General features: G+C 37.7%; 1 protein-coding gene across 1 annotated transcript in view; it reads right to left on the reverse strand.

Annotated features, from left to right (window-relative positions):
* LOC126416789 (ninein-like protein) overlaps positions 1 to 25,999 on the reverse strand; it is a 145,112-nt gene that overhangs the window by 42,913 nt on the left and 76,200 nt on the right. Inside the window, exons 13-15 of the mRNA XM_050084656.1 lie at positions 19,600 to 19,743; positions 5,198 to 5,305; positions 2,264 to 2,959 (exon numbers count right to left, since the gene is read on the reverse strand). Of these exons, the coding sequence (XP_049940613.1) occupies positions 2,264 to 2,959; positions 5,198 to 5,305; positions 19,600 to 19,743 (948 nt within the window). The remainder of the gene's footprint in view (positions 1 to 2,263; positions 2,960 to 5,197; positions 5,306 to 19,599; positions 19,744 to 25,999) is intronic.

The following is a 25,999-nucleotide window of genomic DNA, read 5'->3' on the forward strand; positions in this document are numbered from 1 at the left end:
GTCCTCTAGCCATCCCTGCTTAGGCATTTTGCACTTCCAGTCGATCTCATTTTTGAGATGTTTGTATTGCTTTTTGTCTGCTTCATTTACTGCATTTTTATATTTTCTCCTTTCATCAATTAAATTCAATATTTCTTCTGTTAACCAAGGATTTCTACTAGCCCTCGTCTTTTTACCTACTTGATCCTCTGCTGCCCTCACTACTTCATCCCTCAGAGCTACCCATTCTTCTTCTACTGTATTTCTTTCCCCCATTCCTGTCAATTGTTCCCTTATGCTCTCCCTGAAACTCTGTGCAACCTCTGGTTCTTTCAGTTTATGCATGTCTCATCTCCTTAAATTCCCACCTTTCTGCAGTTTCTTCAGTTTTAATCTACAGTTCATAACCAATAGATTGTGGTCAGAATCCACATCTGCCCCTGGAAATGTCTTACAAATTAAAACCTGGTTCCTAAATCTCTGTCTTACCATTATATAATCTATCTGAAACCTTCTAGTATCGCCAGGGTTCTTCCATGTATACAACCTTCTTTCATGATTCTTGAACTAAGTGTTAGCTACGATTAAGTTATGCTCTGTGCAAAATTCTACCAGACGGCTTCCTCTTTCATTTCTTACCCCCAATCCACATTAACATACTATATTCCCTTCTCTCCCTTTTCCTACTCTCGAATTCCGGTCACCCGTGACTATTAAATTTTCGTCTCCCTTCACTACCTGAATAATTTCTTTTATCTCATCATACATTTCATCAATTTCTTCATCATCTGCAGAGCTAGTTGGCATATAAACTTGTACTACTGTAGTAGGCATGGGCTTCGTGTCTATCTTGGCCACAATAATGCATTCATTATGCTGCTGGTAGGAGCTTACCCACACTCCTATTTTTTTATTCATTATTAAACCTACTCCTGCATTACCCCTATTTGATTTTGTATTTATAACCCTGTATTCACCTGACCATAAGTCTTGTTCCTCCTGCCACCGAACTTCACTAATCCCCACTATATCTAACTTTAACCTATCCATTTCCTTTTTAACCCTTTTAGTGCCAAATACGATCTGATCGTGATCCAGATTTTCGGCGAAAAATGCCAGTAACGATCTGATCGTGATGCCTTTCTCATTCGCTAGGAAATACGAACAACTTTGCCTTCAAGTGCAGAAAAAATGAATGAGAAAGGCATCACGATCAGATCGTTACTGGCATTTTTCGCCGAAAATCTGGATCACGATCAGATCGTATTTGGCACTAAAAGGGTTAAATTTTCTAACCTACCTGCCCGATTAAGGGATCTGACATTCCACACTCCGACCTGTAGAACACTAGTTTTCTTTCTCCTGACAACGACGTCCTCCTGAGTAGTCCCCGCCCGGAGATCCGAATGGGGGACTATTTTACCTCCGGAATATTTTACCGAAGAGGACGCCATCATCATTTAACCATACAGTAAAGCTGCATGCCCTCGGGAAAAATTACGGCTGTAGTTTCCCCTTGCTTTCAGCCATTCGCAGTACCAGCACAGCAAGGCCGTTTTGGTTAGTGTTGTAAGGCCAGATCAGTCAATCATCCAGACTGTTGCCCCTGCAACTACTGAAAAGGCTGCTGCCCCTCTTCAGGAACCACACGTTTGTCTGGCCTCCGTTGTGGTTGCACCTACGGTACGGCCATCTGTATCGCTGAGGCACGCAAGCCTCCCCACCAACGGCAAGGTCCATGGTTCATGGGGGTAGGGAGGATAAGTTATCTTGTATATATGGATAGATAGACAGTATCCCAAGTAAAGTTCTCCTACGATGAACCTGGGACGGTGACTGGAATTCTATCTCATATCTATCACTTAAAAAAAAAAAGCATGTAAGGAAAGATCTATTCAGAAGTGGAATCATAATCTGAAGAACATTTGGTGTCATAATAAGTCTTTAAAAAAACTGGGTCTGTCCAGAGACAAAAATGCAGCCAAAAGAGGGGGATGACAAAGATAAAAGGGTACCGAAGAAATAATAAAAACAGTTACCCTGCCAAGAAGAAATGAAAATGGCTGTTTTATGGAACTAACAGAGTTTATCTCACCCCAGTATCTAAATATATGTTCAACATTTTAATAGACTATGCAGAACAGTCAACATGCTCCACGAGCATCGTGCGAAAGGTATGGGAAATAACAGTCTGATATTTACAAAAGATATTTACGTATGAATGGAACTGAAGAATATCTTTACGAAAAATTCAGTCTTCATCATGGTTAGGTATAAGACATACCTGCTTCTCGAGGCTTGCTCTTTCATCAATAGTTGGCAGGCGACCAGATCTGCTGCCAAGACTGCTGCCAGCAGCGTAACCATCACCGTCGTCACTGCTAGTGCTGCTACAGAGCTCCTCGTACTCCCGCACTTTAGCAAGGAGTTCTGAGAACTTCTCATCACTTGCTCGTTGCTCTGCCTCGGACAGGCGGCGTTCTTCATCCAGCTTCGCAGCCCAGTAGTCCTCGCAGCGTTCGTATTCCTGCCTCAGCAGTTCCAGGCTCACCTCCAGCTCAGCACACCGCTCACGCAGCTCCTGGGCTTCATTATTCTGTCCTTCTGCTGATCCACCCTGTAGATCAGACAGATGGCTTTTCAATGTTGTGTTTTCCTGAGAACAGGCCTTTTTCTCAGACAGGATCTTCACAATTTCAATTTTTACTTGGTCCAGCTGGGATTCCAAGTCCCTGCAGTGCCTTTCCAGTTGCTCTACATCTTTCTTCCCACTTGTGCTTTCTGCAGAGTCTTCTGATGGTACAGTATCACACTGCACATTACTGACTGCTGATTTGGTAACTTTAAAAATATCATCAGTTTTGTCTTCTTTGCAATTTCTTTGGACGGAAGGTTCACAATTCTGTTTTTGAAGACTAGACAAGAACTCCTCATCCTCCATCAGCTCTTCTGCAGCTTGTTTTCGCAGTGTTTCGAATACCTGGTGATGAAATAGAACACATAATCATATTGCATTATAATTTTTACATCAAGAAATAATAATGTAAGGGGAAAAAACACTAAAATTTTATATTTTGTTACAGACTGTAGCCATTTGAATTAATACACATAATCCGTCTTCAGAGCAGGTAAAATAAGAATTGAGATATGCTGCTACAATTAAATTTTTCTGAATGGTGCACATATTTCCTGCACCGTGGTTACCTGATAATTCAGTGTACACAATAGTTCATTTTAAACTGTACACAAATAGTTAGGCAGCTGGTTCATCAAAAACACAGTTTTAGTAAAGCTATACATGAATGAATTTCACAAATTTTAATGTAATAATGGTTCCCAACATATGAATATTTAAGTTACTTAAAGTTTTAAAAAAATGATGTTCTACCTTATACCGATCATACAGATTATTGTTGTGAATATACACTCCTGGAAATTGAAATAAGAACACCGTGAATTCATTGTCCCAGGAAGGGGAAACTTTATTGACACATTCCTGGAGTCAGATACATCACATGATCACACTGACAGAACCACAGGCACATAGACACAGGCAACAGAGCATGCACAATGTCGGCACTAGTACAGTGTATATTCACCTTTCGCAGCAATGCAGGCTGCTATTCTCCCATGGAGACGATCGTAGAGATGCTGGATGTAGTCCTGTGGAACGGCTTGCCATGCCATTTCCACCTGGCGCCTCAGTTGGACCAGTGTTCGTGCTGGACGTGCAGACCACGTGAGACGACGCTTCATCCAGTCCCAAACATGCTCAATGGGGGACAGATCCGGAGATCTTGCTGGCCAGGGTAGTTGACTTACACCTTCTAGAGCACGTTGGGTGGCACGGGATACATGCGGACGTGCATTGTCCTGTTGGAACAGCAAGTTCCCTTGCCGGTCTAGGAATGGTAGAACGATGGGTTCGATGACGGTTTGGATGTACCGTACACTATTCAGTGTCCCCTCGACGATCACCAGTGGTGTACGGCCAGTGTAGGAGATCGCTCCCCACACCATGATGCCGGGTGTTGGCCCTGTGTGCCTCGGTCGTATGCAGTCCTGATTGTGGCGCTCACCTGCACGGCGCCAAACACGCATACGACCATCATTGGCACCAAGGCAGAAGCTACTCTCATCGCTGAAGACGACACGTCTCCAGTCGTCCCTCCATTCACGCCTGTCGCGACACCACTGGAGGCGGGCTGCACGATGTTGGGGCGTGAGCGGAAGACGGCCTAACGGTGTGCGGGACCGTAGCCCAGCTTCATGGAGACGGTTGCGAATGGTCCTCGCCGATACCCCAGGAGCAACAGTGTCCCTAATTTGCTGGGAATTGGCGGTGCGGTCCCCTACGGCACTGCGTAGGATCCTACGGTCTTGGCGTGCATCCGTGCGTCGCTGCGGTCCGGTCCCAGGTCGACGGGCACGTGCACCTTCCGCCGACCACTGGCGACAACATCGATGTACTGTGGAGACCTCACGCCCCACATGTTGAGCAATTCGGCGGTACGTCCACCCGGCCTCCCTCATGCCCACTATACGCCCTCGCTCAAAGTCCGTCAACTGCACATACGGTTCACGTCCACGCTGTCGCGGCATGCTACCAGTGTTAAAGACTGCGATGGAGCTCTGTATGCCACGGCAAACTGGCTGACACTGACGGCGGCGGTGCACAAATGCTGCGCAGCTAGCACCATTCGACGGCCGACACCGCGGTTCCTGGTGTGTCCGCTGTGCCGTGCGTGTGATCATTGCTTGTACAGCCCTCTCGCAGTGTCCGGAGCAAGTATGGTGGGTCTGACACTCCGGTGTCAATGTGTTCTTTTTTCCTTTTCCAGGAGTGTAATTATTAGTATATTTTTATAATGTTCTTCATGGAGACCTTATATAAGTTTTCTATTGTGAATGCTTTTCATCCGTACTATTGTAACTCATGAAAATTAGACTTCTTATTTACATATCTTGGTATCTAAACATGTAATATTACAAATACTGTAATGGAGCGTGTTGAATAAATGAAATGAAAAATGTACACAAAAGGTGAGATATCAGCAAATATGTGAATAATTACTAAAGCAGTTGGTGACATAAGCTATTTAGGAGGTAGAATGTAGAAGAATTTAAATCACATCTAGCTGCTACAAACCAACTGAAACAAAACAGACATATTCTAGATTGAAATGTTTTAAAACATCCAAAAATAAATTTTCCTTACTTTCTTCAAATGACCCCTAACAAGATCTGAACTTCCCAGAGTCTTCGAACTCAGATCACAACATCTGTTCACTTTTTCTTGCAGGCAATCTCTTTCAGCTTCCCATTCCTATGTTAAAAATAAAAACAGCATTATCAAAATTAGTTTTTGTTCAGTAAATAAATACTTGAAAAATAACTGTATGGAAACTACATTTTGACATGAACATTTCTAAGTGGTTGTACAGTAAAGTACTTTTCAAATTATGAATGTCAGAAAAGAAAATAGTAAACCAGAATCACATCACACAATTGCAATCACTATAATATGTTACATGGACAATTACAGTATTTGTTCTACAAGCACAAAGAATTTCTACAATAAAAGTCATGTTTTTTTTAAAGAATGATTGAGTAAAATATTAGTAAATAAATCCCACTGGAATGCTTGCTCATACAGAAACAACCATATGTAAAACATTTTGTCTAGTCTTTGAATGGTTAGTCTGGTTAGCACAATCTCCCAGATACAAATCAATTAGTTCTTTTTTAAAATTCCTGGTTAGATCCATTAAGTCTATAGTTATTTCTTCTAGTGTGAAAAAACTACTGATGAGATGACTTAATGGAGGCCACAGATACCAAGAGGAGCGCAGCACAAGAGATTCAAGTAAAAAGCAAAAGCAGAAAGTTGTATGTCACATCTACTGACAATACTGTCCATTCAGTGAAATATTTGGATCTGTCAATATCTTGACAAAATACCTGATTGAGGACCTTCTGTCTTCCAACTTTTCTCCTGACTGCAGTAAGTGGGGAAATCCAATAGCATTATCAGCTCTGTCAACCAATGTCCTATTCTTTACAACATTAGATAAAACTGATTAAATGTTTTTTCAGTAAACAGGTTTTTGTAGAGCTCACTACTGGAAGATTTGATTTATAAATGTCCGACTATTCACACATATGGAATAATAATGCAGTGTCTAACATAAAATAAATGCATGAAAACAAAGCTGCTGACAAAACTGCTTTTGCCATTTACTGTTTCTGGTACAATAATTAAAACTTTTTAAATGAGAGATCACAAAAATGTTTGTGTTTTCTCGATTTCTAAAAACATTTCAAAAACAAAATTTGCACAAAGCATAATATGTTTGTAAACCAGTTAATGTTATCCACCAATCAGCTGCACTGATGCCCAGTAAAAGTGTTAACGGAAAGCTGCAACCAGTTACCAAACACCAACTTTCATCTTTTGTTACCCAATAATGTATCTTATTTGATGTAACTTATTAGAATTTTACTCCAGCAAAATAAAAATATTTAAAGGTAATCACATAAAAACACATTTCTTTCACTGCACTTGTTGTAATAATAAAATGGCTCATATTTTCTGGAAAATATTAAATTTCAGAGATAAATTGGAGTGCCATTCATTTTGTTTTAGTGCATTGCTATAGTACAGAAGCTATTTCATAACAATATCAGTAAAAATTACTCAAAATAAATGGATAATATACACAGACAACAGAGTGTGTTTATTGGTTATGCAAATGAACAAAAGTTAAATGTCATAACACTGTGATATATAAATTTGTCCTCCTAACACACACACACACACACACACACACACACACACGCACACTCTCTTGCTGAACATTCACGGCTAAGAACTATTTGTATAATAAGTACCTCTTTCCTGTTTCAACATATCCCCCTGTATTTCCCACATACTCGCATCTTGAAAAATTGATGTCCTGTATATTGTGTGTTGCTCCATTTGCAGTGTGTCACAACTTTCTATTCTGTCGGCCTTCTTACATTCTAACTTGTGGATGGAAAGCAAAGATTTAAACTTACAACAGATCCTACATCAGAACACAAATTACTTGCACTATCTCTTTCTGCATATTCTTTTAACATAACAACTATTTGGTTGACAGTAATGAATTTTAATACCGTAATTCCATTATATTACTATTACAACTTTCCACTCTCTTACTATTATGGCTCTTTTATATGTAATTATAATGCTAGTGCCCTGCTCACCTTTCCCTTCATAATTGTGTTGTTGCTGTTGACGATAATAATATTTTGTTTTTATCCTATCTTGTAGTGCTATCCCACAACCCTACCCCATGACAGATTATATCATGTGGACAAAATGAATGCCACACCTACATAGTAGTGGCAGAACATTTCAAATCTTCAGAATGAAATTTTAACTCTGTAGTGGACTGTACGCTGATATGAAACTTCCTGTCACATCAAAGCTGTGTGCCGGACCAAGACTCAAACTCGGGACTTTTGTCTGTCACTCCCGAGCTCGAGTCTCGGCCCAGCAAAGAGTTTTAATCTACCAGGAAGTTTCGTTTCAAATCTTATTTCCTAGCATTATCTCAAAAGCTGTTCTTGGCTGAACACAAATTAAATTACAAAAATTATGGTCATGACTTCCCAAAAATCTGCTCAAAGTAAACAACAGTGAACCTACCTACAAATTTTTCATAATTCCAGAGAACTTTGAGATGGCTGTTATTACCTCCCTATTTAAGGTGACAAATGCCTTGTTGATCACCTATTTATTTAATTTCTGTTGGTTTTGCATAGTCTTTTTTCTTATTCTTTTGTTTCAGTCTAGTCTGCTCAAACTGGCATTTACAAACGGAGCCATGCTTCATCTTGACACATTCCATTTTATATTACCATATTTATTGTCCACAGAACAAGGAAAAAATGGACTGAGCTTAGTCACTGGAGTGTGTTTCCTGACAAACACTGACATTATTTACACTTGATAGTTACAAAAACTGTCAGTCGAATCTTCAAACACAGGAATCCAACATATCTCTCAAGACTTGTATTTGCAACTTTTTGCTCTCTATATTCGCTTTCTTTGGTATGCAGGATTACCCTGAATACCAGCAGTCTTCCATAACACTCGATGAAAGATTGTCCCTGAAATACAATATTAGTCAGTTTTTGTTTCTTAACAAAATTCACATTCCACCATGCAAGGGCATAGAAGGTAAAGGAAAATGAATATACAGAATTTTATATACCAAAATAATCAAAGCATGTGATACAAAATTATTTATTTTCAGATATGCTACTAACATGCAGTTAAGGTTTAGAAATGCAATACAATTTCATAAAATCATGTAGCACCAATAAGTTGTATTCAACAGATAACTAAGCAAATAGTTTTGCCCACATACTTTTAGGTTTCACAATCAGCAGATGTGTGTTGCAGCATGTTGCCAACATACACAGATAATGTGCGAAAGAATTATAAATATCTTTGGGATAAATTAGTTCCTACAGTTCAGTTCAAAATCCAATAGGCCAAGCTTTTTATATAAATTACTTAATGCTTTCTTTTAAATTTTTCTCATTAATGAAATACACATCATCATTACTATCTAATTTTTATGTATAAGCCTACTCAAAAAATTTATTTAAAGCAATATTTGTAAGCCTACATAAGCTAAACGTCCAGTCTTTGTAACACAGGCTGGAACTTGCATTCCATGTTTACAATTCGGTCCATCTGAAGAGAAGTTGAATAGAAAGTAAATTCAGTTTATTGGAATCAATGGAATGTATAGTCTGCACCATTTGTATGCAACAAATTTCATGTTTTAGAAGTAGAACATGATCTAAAAAGCAAAACTTATTAAAAGACAGCATCAATCCAATAAATGAATTCACTTAATGATTAACAGATTACTACTGCAAAAATTTGCACGATTTGCACCCTATATTTTTCACATTAGTCTTTTGTGGAACAAAGATTCACACAGTAAGAAAATAGAATAGCTTGTTTGGAAAGAATATGTACATATATGAGAACCAAACTTTGCCAAAAAGACAATTGTAGTAAACTATGTAGAAGTCTTTTACTTTGTAAAGAAAGTAAATAGCTACCTAATTTAACTCTTCTGCAATTTTTCTTGTGTATCACTTATCTATATTATTAAAAAATAATCCATAATGAAAATACATTGGTTAAAGTATTATGTTATGCACCCAGTACTGAATAAAGTACTGTATAAAAATATTGGCATTTTACAGTGATCACAAAATTCATGTACTTGTAACAATCTTCAATTGTATTTGTTTTTTGAAACATTTTGCATGAGGTAGATACATTTCCTTCAACTATTTTGTTGACAGGATGTTTTCAGTTATCTGCACAAACAGTAAATAATTTATACATTACAAATTCTCCCAGCTATGGTTTGCTTTCAATGATATGTAACAGTAAATTAAAATTAATGTCAGCATTTAGTTAATAGCAGTTTAAGTAATAAACTGTGACACTTTACTGACTATCTCAGAAACAATTTTGGAGTTTTAAATGCTTCCAGTAATTAACATCATAAAAGTGGATCTGATGAACATCTTACATCTCTGCTATGGAAAGAGACACTTTTTTATGCTGACATAAATATCAAACAGTCCCAAAAATTTTTTAAGAAAGTGAACAAAGATTTTAGATCTTATGTCAGAAACTATGTAACCACAGTAAACACAAATCTGAAAGCACACAACAAATTGTTCCATTCTTCCAATGGAGACATGGAAATGAATCCCTTCACTTGGTTATTAATACAGTTTCCCACAGCATAGTATGAGATGTGAAATGTTTTAATTTTGTGTGCCTACTGTTAAATTTGTTTGTATTACAAGTAGTGTAGACCTTAAAATACATGAGAAGTAATTGAGATCTACAAAACACCTTTTAATAAATAATATATGACTAAGTTCATCTTTGTAGGTTACAATCAGAATACATCATAGTGAAAAAAAGCATATAATACGAATATTAACACTCAACCATTTACTGTACTTTTCAATTACTGGTTTCTCACAAATATGAAACTCTAAAATATACTATGCATTCACAAAAGTTTTACAGAGGAAACGTTTTTGCTATGAGAAAGAATGATTTAAAGCATTTTAATATCAGTAGAGGAAAGATTTCCGTAACCAACAGCTGAGGACTGAAGAAGTAACTGGTCAAACGAATGTTTGGGATGTAAGCATACTTAATAACACGCTGAAAAACTAATACAAGGTGAGGATGCACTGTTTAGTAACATGACCTTTCTTTCCAATAATTAAAATGATAAACCCTTAATCCCTGTGAAATGCAGTCTCTCACAAGAGTCAATTTCTGTTGAACAGGCAGCAGGTTGTGGAAGTGACATAAGAATAAAAGAGTCTTGTAATGAACCTTTCCTCCACATAAAAACTGTGTGTTGTATCACAGCACATTGTGTGTGATGTCATGCAGAGAGCAAAAACATCTTCTCTATGTGGAAGTAAACAGGATGGCTGTCCTGTGCTACATTATCAATGTTAAAAAGAAACCATCTATAGCAAGCTGTTCCACCTTGACTTCCTACCCATGGGTAGATGTGTGCCTGCAGGCACGGGTAGTCAGGTAGTAGGGCCATAACCTTGAGATCATTGGCCTTCGTCAATGCCCACGGGTAAGGGTTTGTCGCTGGCCCATATGTGATCAGTCAATATTGTACACAAAAATCCCAAATAGTGAGTTAACAATGACAATGCAAATATGGCAGTAAGACAATGTGATTAGCAGAAAACTTAAACCTAAATGAAAAATACTAACATTTAATTACATTTTTGGAATATGAGATTTCTTTTTATTCACAAGTAATGAAACATCTGCGGTCAGGCCCCACATTTCTGAAATGACAGAATGGTCTTCAATATTGGGCTGTAAAGCTGAGGCCTTTCTGCAGTTTACTTTTTTTATTTTTTTACTCATTTACTTATTTATTTTGTGGCAGAAAAAGATATTCAGAAAAAATGTTGGTCACATTTCTGTGTAGTTTAGAAAACACTTCATTTTTAATCATGGTACCATTATAACAAATTAGTGCTGCTGTACTATCTGTACTTGGGCAGATAGCTATTTTATAAATAACTGCTTCTAATTGTATCTCTGAAAGTACAGTAGCTGATGCAACTGAAATTGGATTGCTATATATGTTCAAATCCTATCCCAAAACTCTGATGAATCTGCCAACGATTTACCAATGAACCATCAGTATATGTGAAGATAATTGTAGATAAGGAAAACAGATGAAAAAATTGCCATTCCCTGCACCAAGGTGTCTCACAAATAGATATAGTTTGTCCATACATTTTATCACATATGTTGACAATCAGTAGAGCCTTCCCTTGAAATATAGTATCTAAGTTATTTAAATGTCTCATAATATCAGTGAGATAGGTTGTGCTGATGTAACAGAATGAGGCACCAATGGCATGTGAGGCACAGTTGATGTAGGATAGTTTCATGTAGAGCAAAGGGATACCAATAATAGGATGTCAATATGAAAACAGTAATTACCAGGGACTGAAAAATTTGCATTTTACGATAAATGAGAATTCTGCCTCAAAATGCGAAAACATGACATTACCTAATAGACGCTATTTCATATCAAATTGAATCCAGAGGAACTATTTTATCAGAGATGGTTTGAAATAGCTTTATTTTCAACATTTTAATATCGGAAATGTAACCAATTTTCAGTAACTGGTACTGGAACTATACATCATCTCGCAAAGTCCAGTTTGGAAAGACAATATGCATCAGAACCTGTTTGAAAAATAAAAAGTGCACAAGTGCAATATGCCAATGCACTTGATGCGCTGGTGCCATGCCTGTTGTGGGCAGTTGAGTGGTTTCTTTAAGATGCACACCACGTAATGCAATGTTGCACTCAGCCATGGGACCTAGCATTTTATAACAAAGAAACACATACGTACATTTGTTAGCTAAAGCTAAGAAGTTGGTATAACACAAGACACTTTTAATGTGGCAAATTAGGTGGTGGATGTTTTGATTGGTGGTAGCATCAAAAACTGCTAGAGATCGGGCCTGAACAATCTTGTTAACAAAACTCTGCCAACCCCCAAGCAACTGCATGGTAACCATTTTCGAATGCCTTGTGTTGTGCGTTGCTAGTTGTTTTCTCATTTTGAAATGAATGAAGTGACTAATCCTGGTCCATCATGGATTTCGATTACGAACACCAGCGATCCCTGTGACAATGGCATTCCTTGCTTTTAAAGAACACAGGCTTCTGCCCTGCGAGATGGAGTCAGTGCTTGTTTCCCTGCACTGCTCCGCTTTGTGCAATCAAAATTCCAGTTTGTTTACGCTCGCAGCTGGCTGTCACTATACGATATCCACACTTTGCATTATAGCCATTGAAAAACAAAATCAGTCACATTTTTCAACTGTGCTGAAATTCTTTTCCTCATGTTTGAATAGGGTTACTTTTGGAACTACTTCTACACTAAGTGCCTTATCAATTCTACCTGTAGTATTGTCAACCATGGGTCACATGGCTATGAATGCCCATGATGAATTAATATTCTGCAGATTCTGTAAGCACCAAATTGGGCGGGAAAGGACAAAGAATGTTAAGAAATACCTGAAATCAAAGATAGATGCAGCTCTCTGGTGGGGAAACACTGCTGCTTTTCAACAGAACCATCATTTGTTGAAAGCTTAAATATAGTCAAACAAAGAATACAAAGGCCATTAGGGGGAAAAAAAATCTGTTGAAGTTTTTGCAAAAGAAAACATTCCAGTTAAAAAGTTCCCAATCAGTGCTTTTTTAAAAGTGAACTTCAAAGAACTAAGGCTTTGTTTGTCTTCACTCATGAATCCTGACAACCTTTTAAATTTGAAAAAAAAAAATTGCAAATTTTGGCAAAAATGTATGCAAATACAGATTTGAATTTCACAAAAATAGATTCTAAATTCACAAAATGGATTCATATTTCGCAAAACATACCAAAATTTTGCAAAAAAATATACGCATATTTTGCCAAAAATAGATGTCAGTTTTTGAAATTTCACAAAAATATACATGAATTTTGCCAAAAAAATACATGTGAATTTTGCCAAAAAATACATGTGAATTTTGCCAAAAAATGCATGTGAATTTTGCCAAAAGTACATGTGAATTTTGATAAAAATAGATGTGAATTTTGCCAAAAATAGAAGCTACATTTTCTGATCCCTAATAATTACTGGGTCACTTCTCATGAAAAGATGCATCCTTCAGGAAATCTCTCACACTCAAATTTTTCTTGAGAGCTGGCTGAAACATGAAGTATAAAGGTCTGAGATAGTTAGGAGTCATGGAATGTACATCAGAAAAACAGATTATGTGCCATTGGAAGGTGTGTGCTCATTGTTACTGACAGAAGTACTCTCTCTCTTGAGGTAGCATTTCACTGTGATAGTGAAGTTGTCTGGTCACGTATAACACGTCTAACGAAATAAAGTTGTTGCGTTTTTTACTGGCCACCTGAATGCACTGTGACAGATTTAGTCATTCGAAGATCACCTACTATCAGTAGCATGGAAATACCCAGTACATTAGTTGGAAGCAACCAACCAACTAAATATAGACTGGGATATCTATGGATTCATTGCAGGGGGTGAAGACAGACAGTCTGGTAAAGTAATTTTGAATACTTTTCCAAAAACTCTCTTGAGCAGCTAGTTCGGCAGCCACACATATTGGAAATATTTTAGACCTTGTAGCTACAAACAGGCCTGACCATATTGACATCAATATAGAGACAGAGATTAATTACATTGATGCCATCATAGCATCTAAAGTTACTAAAATACATCAGTCAAGAAGGCTAGGAAAGCATTTCTGTTACAAAGAGCAGATAAGAAGTTGTTAGCATCCCACTTAGACAATGAACTGACATCATTCAGTTCCAAAATGATGGACGTAGAGGAATTATGAGCAAATTTTACAAATTGGAAATCGTGCTCTGCAAAAGTATACGCCAAGTAGGTGGATTAAGGAGAAAAAAGATCCACTGTGGTTTAACAATGAAATTCAGAAAATGTGCAAATGATGACTGGCAAAAGTTTATAGAGATTCAGACCTCTGTAAGAAGATCGATGCGCAAAGCATACAACTGCCACTGTAATACCTTAGCAAAATATCTTGCCGAGAACACAAGCAAATTATAGTTCTACATAAAATCGTTAAGTGGATCTAATGCTTCTATCCTGCTGCTTGTTGACCAGTCTGGTGTGGCAGTCGAAGATTGCAATATTTAGTGCTTCAGAAAATGTTCACTAGGGAGATTCATAAACATTGTTTGACCATCGTACAAGCTCCTGTACAGAGGACACAGTAATAGGCACCCCTGGCAGACAGAAACATGTGAAACAGTTGAGAACAAATAAGTCATTAGTTTTGCAAAGAGTACTCTATGGCACTGGCCACCTACATGCAGACTGTTAACAAAGGTATGAGCGAGATGAACAGGTTCTCAACTATGCGAGTGGCTCGAAGACTTCTTTATGTAATAGAACCCAGTATGTTGTCATGGAGAATGTTCAGGGCCAAGGGTATCATCAAGAGTGCTCCAGAAATGCGTGACAGGACTGCTGTTACTTTCTATATACGTACAAGACCTAGGGTGAACAGCAATCTGTGGCTGTTTCCTGATAATGCTGTAGTGTATGAGAAGGTGTATCACTGAGTGACTGTAGGAGGACACAAAGTGACTTAGACAAAATTTTCAGTTGGTGTGATGAATGGCAGCTGGCTCCAAACGTAGAAAAATGTAAGTCAATGCATATGAGTAGGAAAACAAACCGTAATGTTTGAATACAGCATTAATTGTGTGCTGTTTGACAGAGTCATGATATTTAAATATCTGGATGCAGTGCTGCAAATGGATATGAAATGGAATGAGCATGTAAAGACTGTGGCATGGAAGGCTGACTTTGGTTTACAGAGACAATTTTAGGAAAGTGTGTTTCATCTGTAAAGGAGACAGCATACAGGAAAATAGTGTGACCCATTCTTGAGTACAGGTCGAGTATTTGCAATCCACATGAGGTTGGATTAAAGGAAGGAATTGAAGCAATTCAGAGGCAGGCTGCTAGATTTGTTACCAGTACATCGAACGACATGCAAGTATTACGGATATGCTTCGGGAACTCAAATGGGAAACCCTGGAGGGAAGGTGATGTTCATTTCAACACTACTGAGAAAATGAAGAGAACTGGCATTTGAAGCTGACTGCAGAAGATTCTGCTGCATAGGGTCATGAAGATATGACAAATTAGGTCTCCTATCAGGGCATATAAACATTTTCCCCTCATTCTATTTGCGAAAGGAACAGAGAAGAAAATGACTGATATTGGTACAGGATCCCTTCGTCCCACACCAAACTGTGGCTTGAGGGAGTATGTATGCAGATGCATAAAATGTCTCTATGGATACAACATGCAATTTTGATAAGGAATTGAAATCAACTGCAAACTAAAAATACTTTCATATGTCACTGACAACCTCAAAAATTTATCAAATATTGGTAAGGGCTGCAGGAACATACTCAGAACATTATTGTTTCCATAATCAATTATCTACTGCTAAATACACAGACAATAACTGACAGATGATATGAAAATTGTATATTGTGAGATGAATAAATCTCATTTCATGTTTCACACTACAACCACACTATTTGATTATAGAGCTATTCTGTAGTGTACACTTCCTGTAAAACTTACTGAGTTCATGGAAAGGATAGAATACTACAGTGTAATGTCCTGTCAGTGACATTGTCATCAGAGATAGTGCCAAAATTCAAAATCAAGATATATGTCTGTGTTTGTAGGAACTTCTTAACATATTAAAATATCAAAATCTTGAAAACTATAAGCCACATGTCAGACATCCTCAACTGCTTATGACAAAGTGGAGGAAGGACATTATGGAGAAGGTAAAATAGATGGAAGGATGGAGTGCATAGGTAGGTAAATTAAAATTATTGAGAAGGAAACCAAAATATGCAGTTCTGGAACTGAGTAAGATTATCTATTACTTACATGTACAAGTGTTGTAAGCTACATGTACCCATTTGTTAATGACTGCTACTGTGAAACAACTGGCAAAGTTTTTCGAAAAGCAAAGGAGATGTAATGCAGCTTTATAATATTACTAATAAAAGAAAGATGAATTTTGAATAATTTGATCGTATCTCCTTAATATTGACATCACAGTTCATAATCAGTTCACTATGTATGCAATGTATATATTTAGGCTGCCAGGAAATAACACAATGCTATGACTAAGTATAAACAAAATACAATAGCTTTTTGAGAACATCACATAAAACTGTTTATATATGACAGACACCCATGTTGCATAAGGTAATTTATCCAAGAGGTTGTTAAGGCAAAGCAGACACTCCATAAAACATCTTTTTTCCACATCACTCTTATATAATAGGTAGATATAATAAATTTATATCAACATTTTAATATTTTCATAAATAACACAAAATCATTTGTAGTTTTACTGTCCAGCAAGGATGTATTGTCCAATTAGTATTTTTTTTAAAATAGATGACAGAAATGTGCTGCAATGATGTTAAACCATTCAACCATTAACTATAGCAGAGGCATGTCTGCTTACCAACACCTGCAACAGGGCTGAGACACATTCAAATCCAACACCATTCCTTTATTTGTGTGTGTGTGTGTGTGTGTGTGTGTGTGTGTGTGTGTGTGTGTGTGTGTGTGTGAAAAAGGGGGGTGGTGGTGTAGCATCACTCCTCTCCTACATGGGATCTGAGGGCAGTAAGGTCATCCTCTTCTGTCGTATACATAACCAATATAGACCTGGTACAATGACTATAGCTCTGATATTGCAAATTAAATGAAACAACAGCAATAATTCACGAATAAAATAAAAAAATATTGTTAACAACAGATTTTACGGCAGAGGAGAGCTGAAAGCAGAAAACATGTGAGTTGATCTCTACAATTCAGTAAACTGAATAATAAAGAATGAGAAATAAAAGGAAAGTGCAAAAAGATTTGGTTACTTGATTCTTCTGTAGCATTGCCTCATTGTACATATTTTCCCAGAAAATTAAAAACTGGAATTCCACATATCACAGTCAGTACTGCGAGTGAAATGGAACAGAGCCAGCAGCAGTATTCTGGAAGGCCTCCATGAAAAGAAATGCCACCATAGGTGATAGTGAGGATACCACAGCAATTGAATTTTCCTTGCCATTTAAAATAGATTGGTGGCAAATAATGTCTCAGAAGATTACACAAACATCTGGCAGCAGACATTGTTCTAGAAATAGCACATGCAGCAAAACTTGGTGGATATGCTAATGAGCTAGCAAGGAACAGATTTTCATTGGAAAAAAATTAGTTCCAATTTTGACCGCCAGATACAAATCTGGTGCTGTACAGCACCTCACTGACGTCCCCAGGTCTCAAATTGTGGAAGTGGTGGTTAATAATAACACCAACATTATGCCTTCCTCACTTGCTTGACCTAACGTCTCGTTCCTAATCCATTAGATAAGGAAACAGTTCTATACTTCGTTCTTGCATTCATAGCACCAGATTTGGCACCTGGTGGCCAAAATTGAAACTAACTTCTTCCAGTGTAAATTGATTCTGCTTTAACATATTAGAATATCTATCATGTTTCGATGCCACACAATAATTACAGCCCACACTGGACCTCTGTGTGTAGCTGCACTTTGATTATAATCTCATAGTACTAATGAGGAGTTGAATTCTTGAAACAGAGGCCAGTTAAGTTTGATAATATGACATGGTTCAGAACCTGAAGAATTGCATTTGTGTTTTACACAGCTTCCATGTGGAACTTTATACAATTGATACAGTTCGTATAATACTGATGGCAAATTTTCTAGGGAGAGCAGAAGCAGCCGGCATAGGACACAGGCTGAATGACTGTCATTTAAAGAGCAAATCTCATAGCAGTAGAGAACCAATTTCATAATGATAAAGGAGCAGATACACCTTGTGAGTGCCACAAAACAAGTGTCAGTAATTTTCCTCAATGTTCATGTCTCAAATAAAGTAATATAGTTAGGTAATTAATTACTATTAAAAACAGTCTTGATCACGATTTATTTTATAAGGTGACCGGTTTCGACCACTACTGTGGTCATCTTCAGACCATTGAGTGGAAACCCCTTTCCGTTGGAGAATCACAACTTTGTTTCTCCAACGGAAAGGGGTTTCCACTCAATGGTCTGAAGATGACCACAGTAGTGGTCGAAACCGGTCACCTTATAAAATAAATCGTGATCAAGACTGTTTTTAATAGTAATTATTTACAAGACATTGATCACTGCTGTTCCCATAATGTATTCAAAAGTAATATAGTTAGGATATCAGCTCGAAAATAAAAATAAAAAGTTTGAAACTGATGTTAATTATCTTTGGCAAATAGCATGTTAGCTTCTGTCTCAGGCTAATTTTTGTTCATTTCTTTTGTGATTTTTTGCCAGTATGAGTGGACGGCATTGTCAAAGCTTCATTCTTTGCTGATGGTGGCCACCGGCAATCAAGGGTGAAGCTTTGACAGTGCCAGCCACTTGTGCTTGTGTAACATCAGAAAAATATGAAACAAAAGTTGGGCACCAGCAACATGAAGGATTGAAAGTGTCAGCCACTCGTACTGGCAAAATGTCAGAAAAATATCAAGCAAGCATCAGCCAAAAAACCTGAGACTGAAGCCAACAGGTAGTTTGTCAACAAGTGGCCACAAAAGCTTCAGAAATTTTGTAAACTATCTTTATTATTGTAGTGGAGTTGAATGGTTCAGTTGCTCATTATATTTCAATCTAGCAGTAGCAGAATCAACAAACATCTTGCAAACACCTCTCTGCCGTCTACATAAATCCTCAATATAAATGTAAGTAAGTCACGCTGTGAATATTAATACTAAAACAGTTATAACTTCTTGGGGCAATTCTTTTCTGAAAATGTAGGTATTGTTTTCCTTAAATACTAATTTATCTGCTTAAGAGAGTTATGGACAGTGGATATTTTACAATTAAGATCTCCATGTCCAAACATTTTGCTCTTTTCCTTCCTGAACAAGGAATTCACACACCTCTCCATTTTGCATCAACATAAGTGTTCTTTTTTTATAATTCTAATCAGTTTCCTGACTATATCTAAACATCTTTCTACAGGTCCATTCAATTTATCTTGTCTCACAAATCCATCTGACAGATTAGCTTCAAAATAAAAGAATACCCATGCTTTTTTCTTTGTTTGGACAAATGGGTTCTTTACAACAACTGGACCGAAATTTCTTGCAAGCAGTCTTAATAATATTCACAATATATTAACTATCTTTACTGCATAGTTCTTTCTCCTTCCACTTTTCACACTAAAAAAATTACCACATGGTTCTGTTCATTGTATTACACCCCTTGCAATGGTTAAAGCACATATAGAGTTCTGATATTTTTACAGCTATTCCAGTAATAGCATTCTTCTAACACTTTCCACTCATTCCAGTGGTAAAATTAACTCACCATAAGCTTGCTGTTCTGTTGTGACAGCCTTTGCTCCAACTCAGCAATACGCATCTGTAAGCGCTCAACTTCAGACCTGTCCTTGGTTATTATTCCAGCTGGATGAGGAAAAGTTCTTACATTATTTCCTGTAGTTTCATCATCCTAAAACAGCAAAGAAGAAGCTAAAATGACAACAACTGAGCAATAACATCTGAAGACAGAAAATGAGAGGGAATTTGTGCTAAAAAAATTTCTCATCAGATAAGAAAAAAATCCTGGAAATAAGACACAATTTGCATTAACCCTAAATTAAGAAAAATCGTAATGAACCCACTTTCAATTTATAGTATTTTAGTTTTACAATTTATTGTGTGCAATGTAAAAGTATCAATTTCTTTTAAAATGGCAGAATTAAGTAAACAATATATGCTTCACAAAACACTAATTTACAAAGAGGTGTATTGGGTGGCCAATTCTACATAAAACTTATGGTGCAGTTCTTTTCATGTAATCATTTTTTAAACTTTCAACAGATTGAAGCTACATGCTGGATTGGGACGCAAACCTGAAACATTATCCAGATTCATTTTGGAGGCATTTTTTTGTTTCTTCTATAATATGTGTGAGATATTTGTATGCAACATGAATTTGTTTTCAGTCTTTGAAAATCAAATTGAATAACTGACAAATATCAGCGCATTCATAGCTAGGGAGCCCGGCAATGCTTCACAATTGCTAAATGTGTATTGGAATTGGATATATGTCCTCATCTCCTTCTCCCTACCCCATTATGTCCATCACCTACTCTTCCCTCCCCCCCCCCCCCCCCTCCCGGTCTTTGTTTGTTTCCTCCTCCTCCCTCTAGACATGTTGTCCTTCCCCTCCTTTTCTCTTTGTCTCCTCCTTCCCCATCTCTATCATCATTTCCGTCCTCCTCCCTCCACTTCTCTCTTCCAATCTCCGCTACCCCCCTCTCCCTGATCTTGGGCCTTGTTTACTGTTACTGCAAACAAAACCTCGATTGGGAACTGAAGTCATTTAAAATGAGTGGGTAAATTGGTTGGGTTCATTGGTATATGGTGTACAAGAGACGTCTCTCCAACTGTTGGGCCTGTGAGGATAGTAGCTCCAATGACAGTATTTTGTATAATTTTAAACTGTGAACGAGGAGGTTTACAAAGTTTCAGACGATTCAGTTCCCATAGCAGTATTCTTATGAATCAATAAGCCATAAATGCAAGTTATTTGGTTTTTTTAAAATTTTTATTTAAACTAAGGAGAAAGAATATATAAGGGAGAAACAATTTGTCTAATGGTTTAAAAGTCCTGCTATAGTTATTAAAAGTGACAGAGGAAAATAAAACTAAACCACACATTTTGATGGCACAACACAGCATCGCATTTTCGTTCTGGTAACCAGTTTTAACAGGAAACCTGTACTGCACATTGTTATCTAAAAAAATATATAGTCTATGTTAATCTGAATGTGTATTAAAGTATCGCATTAAATCAGAAGTAAATCTGTTAAGAACTTTGAGATTTTTGCAACAACATTTCCTCTTTATATATTATACAGGGTGATTCACGAAGATATGCAAATATTTTAATATGTTGTTCAGTTACAGAGTTACGACTAATAAAAGATTTTGCCTGAAATTTAGCAACTTCGCTAATATGAAGCCATCACAAAGCACGATCATGATCACTACATTCACTGATGATGCAGAGTTGAAATAAATGGAAATCTCCTTTCTTCATCCAATGATGCATAGAGGTTCTGGGAATGTTCATCTCTGCCAACCACTACCTTGTTGATTTGGCTGGTGAACAACGCAATGATGCATTTAAGCTTTCAGTGACTTCATTATTGTTGTCGTATTTATCAGGTCTTCCACTGTGTGGTGTGTCTGTTACAGAACCAGTTGCAAAGACATTTCTTTCCAGTTTCCGAAGTTTGGTCTCTGTTGGGGCATCTCAACAAAGTTCTTGTGCCAACAGTAAATTGTAGATCTGCTTGGAGGTTCTTTAGTGTATTCAGTGCAAAATTTATGCTGAACAGTTGTTGCAGTGTTCATTTCATGAAACCAAAGCATGCTCCACACCAGTGAAAGTAGCCATTTTACTGGCTGATGCTCCTGGTGGCAGAATGGGGTACTGATGCACTACAGAAATCAAACTTGAGGTTGTTTGCTTCAAAATGACATCTACCAATTCTGCAAGTTACCTCAATAAATTTCTAAATCATTTCATAGTTGTAAAGTCCTTTTTGACTTACCCTGTATTTTGAAATGTGTTATATATAATATTAACATAAATTCTGCAAGTACGTATTATCGTCATTATGCTGTATTAAGCAACAAAGTGGAGGTTCATTTTGCAATAAACTATCTAACTTGAGAAGTGAATACTTTGAAGTAGATGGTTATTAAAAGAAAATTCTTATTGAAAATTAAAGTTACTGTAACTATTGGCAACACACTTTATGGTAAACAACATTCAACTGCTTTCAGTCACACCAGGAAGGTAATCAAATTACAATCACAATATTTGCAAAGCCTTTGCTAACAGTGTGTCATATGCAAAGATTAAGAATGAAATTTATTGCAACTAAATATCATGGGAATATGGAATCAGACTCTTTATATCAGTAATACTATTCGAACAAACTCTGCTGTTTCCTACAGAAAAGATATGACATACAGAAGCTTCTATATTCTCACTACAAAAAAGAACACGTGAAAATTTGATGGAGAAAACTTGATGGCAACTCGAGCAGCCAACAAATGGGATATGGGTAAGTCCACAAAAAGTTGCTCAGAAGTTCTGGTTGATAAGAGGATCTACACTTTTCATCCAATCTCTCGCAGATCAGTCTGGGGTTGAAACTAAAGACAGCAGACTGATATCAGAAATATTAAGTTCCACATTTAAAATTTTATTCACATGCATGGAGTGTCTCTTACAAGAGTTATCAGGCATATTTTATCTGGTGTTTTGGGATGTATCTGCAATTTCACTTTTGTGATGTGTAATAAGAGTCATCGAAACAAATACTGCTCATGACTTCTTTCATAAGATGCTCACCATCAATGGAAAGAGTCGGTCTGTTTCCCGTTATGAACAAAATAACTTTTAACGTAGATTTTTATATGTTTATTCAACAAAGTGGTTCCCAATTAGTCTAGTGCAATATTTGTTTTATTGATATGTATTAAGAGGGAAGTAAAACACAAAGAATAACTAGTACTCCAGTAACAATAGAACTTCCTGGCCCACGCTGACTGCTACTACCGAGCAGCAATCCTACTTAATTGCTGCTGTAGTGCTGGCTATTCTTCATGTTTTATTGTCGCAGTACTGCAAGTAGGAATGCCGTGATTCCCTCTTACTGGCTTCCAGAAAAACCTTTGACATTGCATCACATTGTCAATTAATAACCAACTTACATCTCGAAACAGTATTTTCAACTGGATTAAATAGAGCCCTACATATAAATGAGAGTAGCATCAGGTGTGTCCCAAGGAACCATTACAACACTGCTAATGTTCTAAAAACATACAGGGTGAACCAAAACTCCACCGAGAGACTTTCCGGTGTTGTTTGAGGATACCTTGTGAATATTCTGGTGCAAGAGACACATGGTCTCTGGCAGCTTATTAAAGTGTAACAATAAAATTATCATTTATTCGGTTGTTACCACAGTCATAGCTTCACAACAGAAAAGAACCGTGTAATAAGCAAATCTCAAAAAGTACAACACACAACACAGACTAATGCAAAACCAAGACGCGGTTGCCGTCATGCTGCTCTTCCACTGCATTCACTGAAAGCATACATGAGGTGCATATCGGACAACCCTTCATCAGCAAACCTACCCACAGTACAACTGTGTACCATTGTTAATGTACGGCTAACGCGGTCAGGAAACAAAGCCCTAGACAGATCCGAGAAGCACTGAATGCACGCTTGAGGACAATGGGTTAAAGAGGGCATTACTGTTGTTAACAGCAGCAACCACGAGTGTATGGAAACTAGACAAATAGCACATACTGTCGACATCTGCAATGCTGTGCACTTTTATCAGTGTAATATAGATAACTGTAGCAAAAAACAAAATATTCATTAACTCTCACGTGCTCCCGGAGACCATAGGTCCCTACACCAAAATACTCCAAGGGAATCCCTCAGCAACTTCTGAAAGCTTGTCAGGGGAGTTCTGGTTCACCATGTATATACAATTTATCGGACAGGATCAGCAGCACTTGCACGTTGTTCACATGTGATCCTGTTGTCCACAGGAAAGCATCATTGTTGGACTATCATAATGGAATGCAGTAAAACTTGGAGAAGATTTCCACTTAGCACAATGAATGGCAGATTTATTTAAAAGTGAATAAATGCAAGGTAATGTCAATAACAAAGGAGATGGGTCCAATTGCAAGAATAGCAACAAACATCTGAAGCTCCCCTATATTTAAAGACCTAGTAGTAGTACCAAGAAGCCATATGAAATCTGTAGCATGGAATGCAAACTGGCAGACTTAGATTCCCCCCCCCCCATGAACCATGGACCTTGCCGTTGGTGGGGAGGCTTGCGTGCCTCAGCGATACAGATAGCCGTACCGTAGGTACAACCACAACGGAGGGGTATCTGTTGAGAGGCCAGACAAACGTGTGGTTCCTGAAGAGGGGCAGCAGCCTTTTCAGTACTTGCAAGGGCAACAGTCTGGATGATTGACTGATCTGGCCTTGTAACAATAACCAAAACGGCCTTGCTGTGCTGGTACTGCGAACGGCTGAAAGCAAGGGGAAACTACGGCCGTAATTTTTCCCAAGGGCATGCAGCTTTACTGTATGATTAAATGATGATGGCGTCCTCTTGGGTAAAATATTCCGGAGGTAAAATAGTCCCCCATTCGGATCTCCGGGCGGGGACTACTCAAGAGGATGTCGTTATCAGGAGAAAGAAAACTGGCGTTCTACGGATAGGAGCGTGGAATGTCAGATGCCTTAATCGGGCAGGTAGGTTAGAAAATTTAGAAAGGGAAATGGATAAGTTGAAGTTAGATATAGTGGGAATTAGTGAAGTTCGGTGGCAGGAGGAACAAGATTTCTGGTCAGGTGACTACAGGGTTATAAACACAAAGTCAAATAGGGGTAATGCAGGAGTAGGTTTAATAATGAATAGGAAAATAGGAATGTGGGTAAGCTACTACAAACAGCATAGTGAACGCATTATTGTGGCCGAGATAGATACGAAGCCCACACCTACTACAGTAGTACAAGTTTATATGCCAACTAGCTCTGCAGATGATGAAGAAATTGAAGAAATGTACGATCAAATAAAAGAAATTATTCAGATAGTGAAGGGAGACGAAAATTTAATAGTCATGGGTGACTGGAATTCGAGTGTAGGAAAAGGGAGAGAAGGAAACGTAGTAGGTGAATATGGATTGGGGGACAGAAATGAAAGAGGAAGCCGCCTGATAGAATTTTGCACAGAGCACAACTTAATCATAGCTAACACTTTGTTTAAGAATGATAAAAGAAGGTTGTATACATGCAAGAAGCCTGGAGATACTGACAGATTTCAGATAGATTATATAATGGTAAGACAGAGATTTAGGAACCAGGTTTTAAATTGTAAGACATTTCCAGGGGCAGATGTGGACTCTGACCACAATCTATTGGTTATGACCTGTAGATTAAAACTGAAGAAACTGCAAAAAGGTGGGAATTTAAGAAGATGGGACCTGGATAAACTGAAAGATCCAGAGGTTGTACAGAGTTTCAGGGAGAGTATAAGGGAACAATTGAAAGGAATGGGCAAAAGAAATACAGTAGAAGAAGAATGGGTAGCTCTGAGGGATGAAGTAGTGAAGGCAGCAGACGATCAAGTAGGTAAAAAGAAGAGGGTTAGTAGAAATCCTTGGGTAACAGAAGAAATATTGAATTTAATTGATGAAAGGAGAAAATATAAAAATGCAGTAAATGAAGCAGGCAAAAAGGAATACAAACGTCTCAAAAATGAGATCGACAGGAAGTGCAAAATGGGTAAGCAGGGATGGCTACAGGACAAATGTAACGATGTAGAGGCTTATCTCACTAGGGGTAAGATAGATACTGCCTACAGGAAAATTAAAGAGACCTTTGGAGATAAGAGAACCACATGTATGAACATCAAGAGCTTAGATGGAAACCCAGTTCTAAGCAAAGAAGGGAAAGCAGAAAGGTGGAAGGAGTATATAGAGGATCTATACAAGGGCGGTGCAATGGAGGACAATATTATGGAAATGGAAGAGGATGTAGATGAAGATGAAATGGGAGATACGATACTGCGTGAAGAGTTTGACAGAGCACTGAAGGACCTGAGTCGAAACAAGTCCCCCGGAGTAGACAACATTTCATTGGAACTACT

This window comes from Schistocerca serialis, chromosome 8 (assembly GCF_023864345.2).
Source record: "Schistocerca serialis cubense isolate TAMUIC-IGC-003099 chromosome 8, iqSchSeri2.2, whole genome shotgun sequence".
In the NCBI taxonomy this organism is placed as follows: domain Eukaryota; kingdom Metazoa; phylum Arthropoda; class Insecta; order Orthoptera; family Acrididae; genus Schistocerca; species Schistocerca serialis.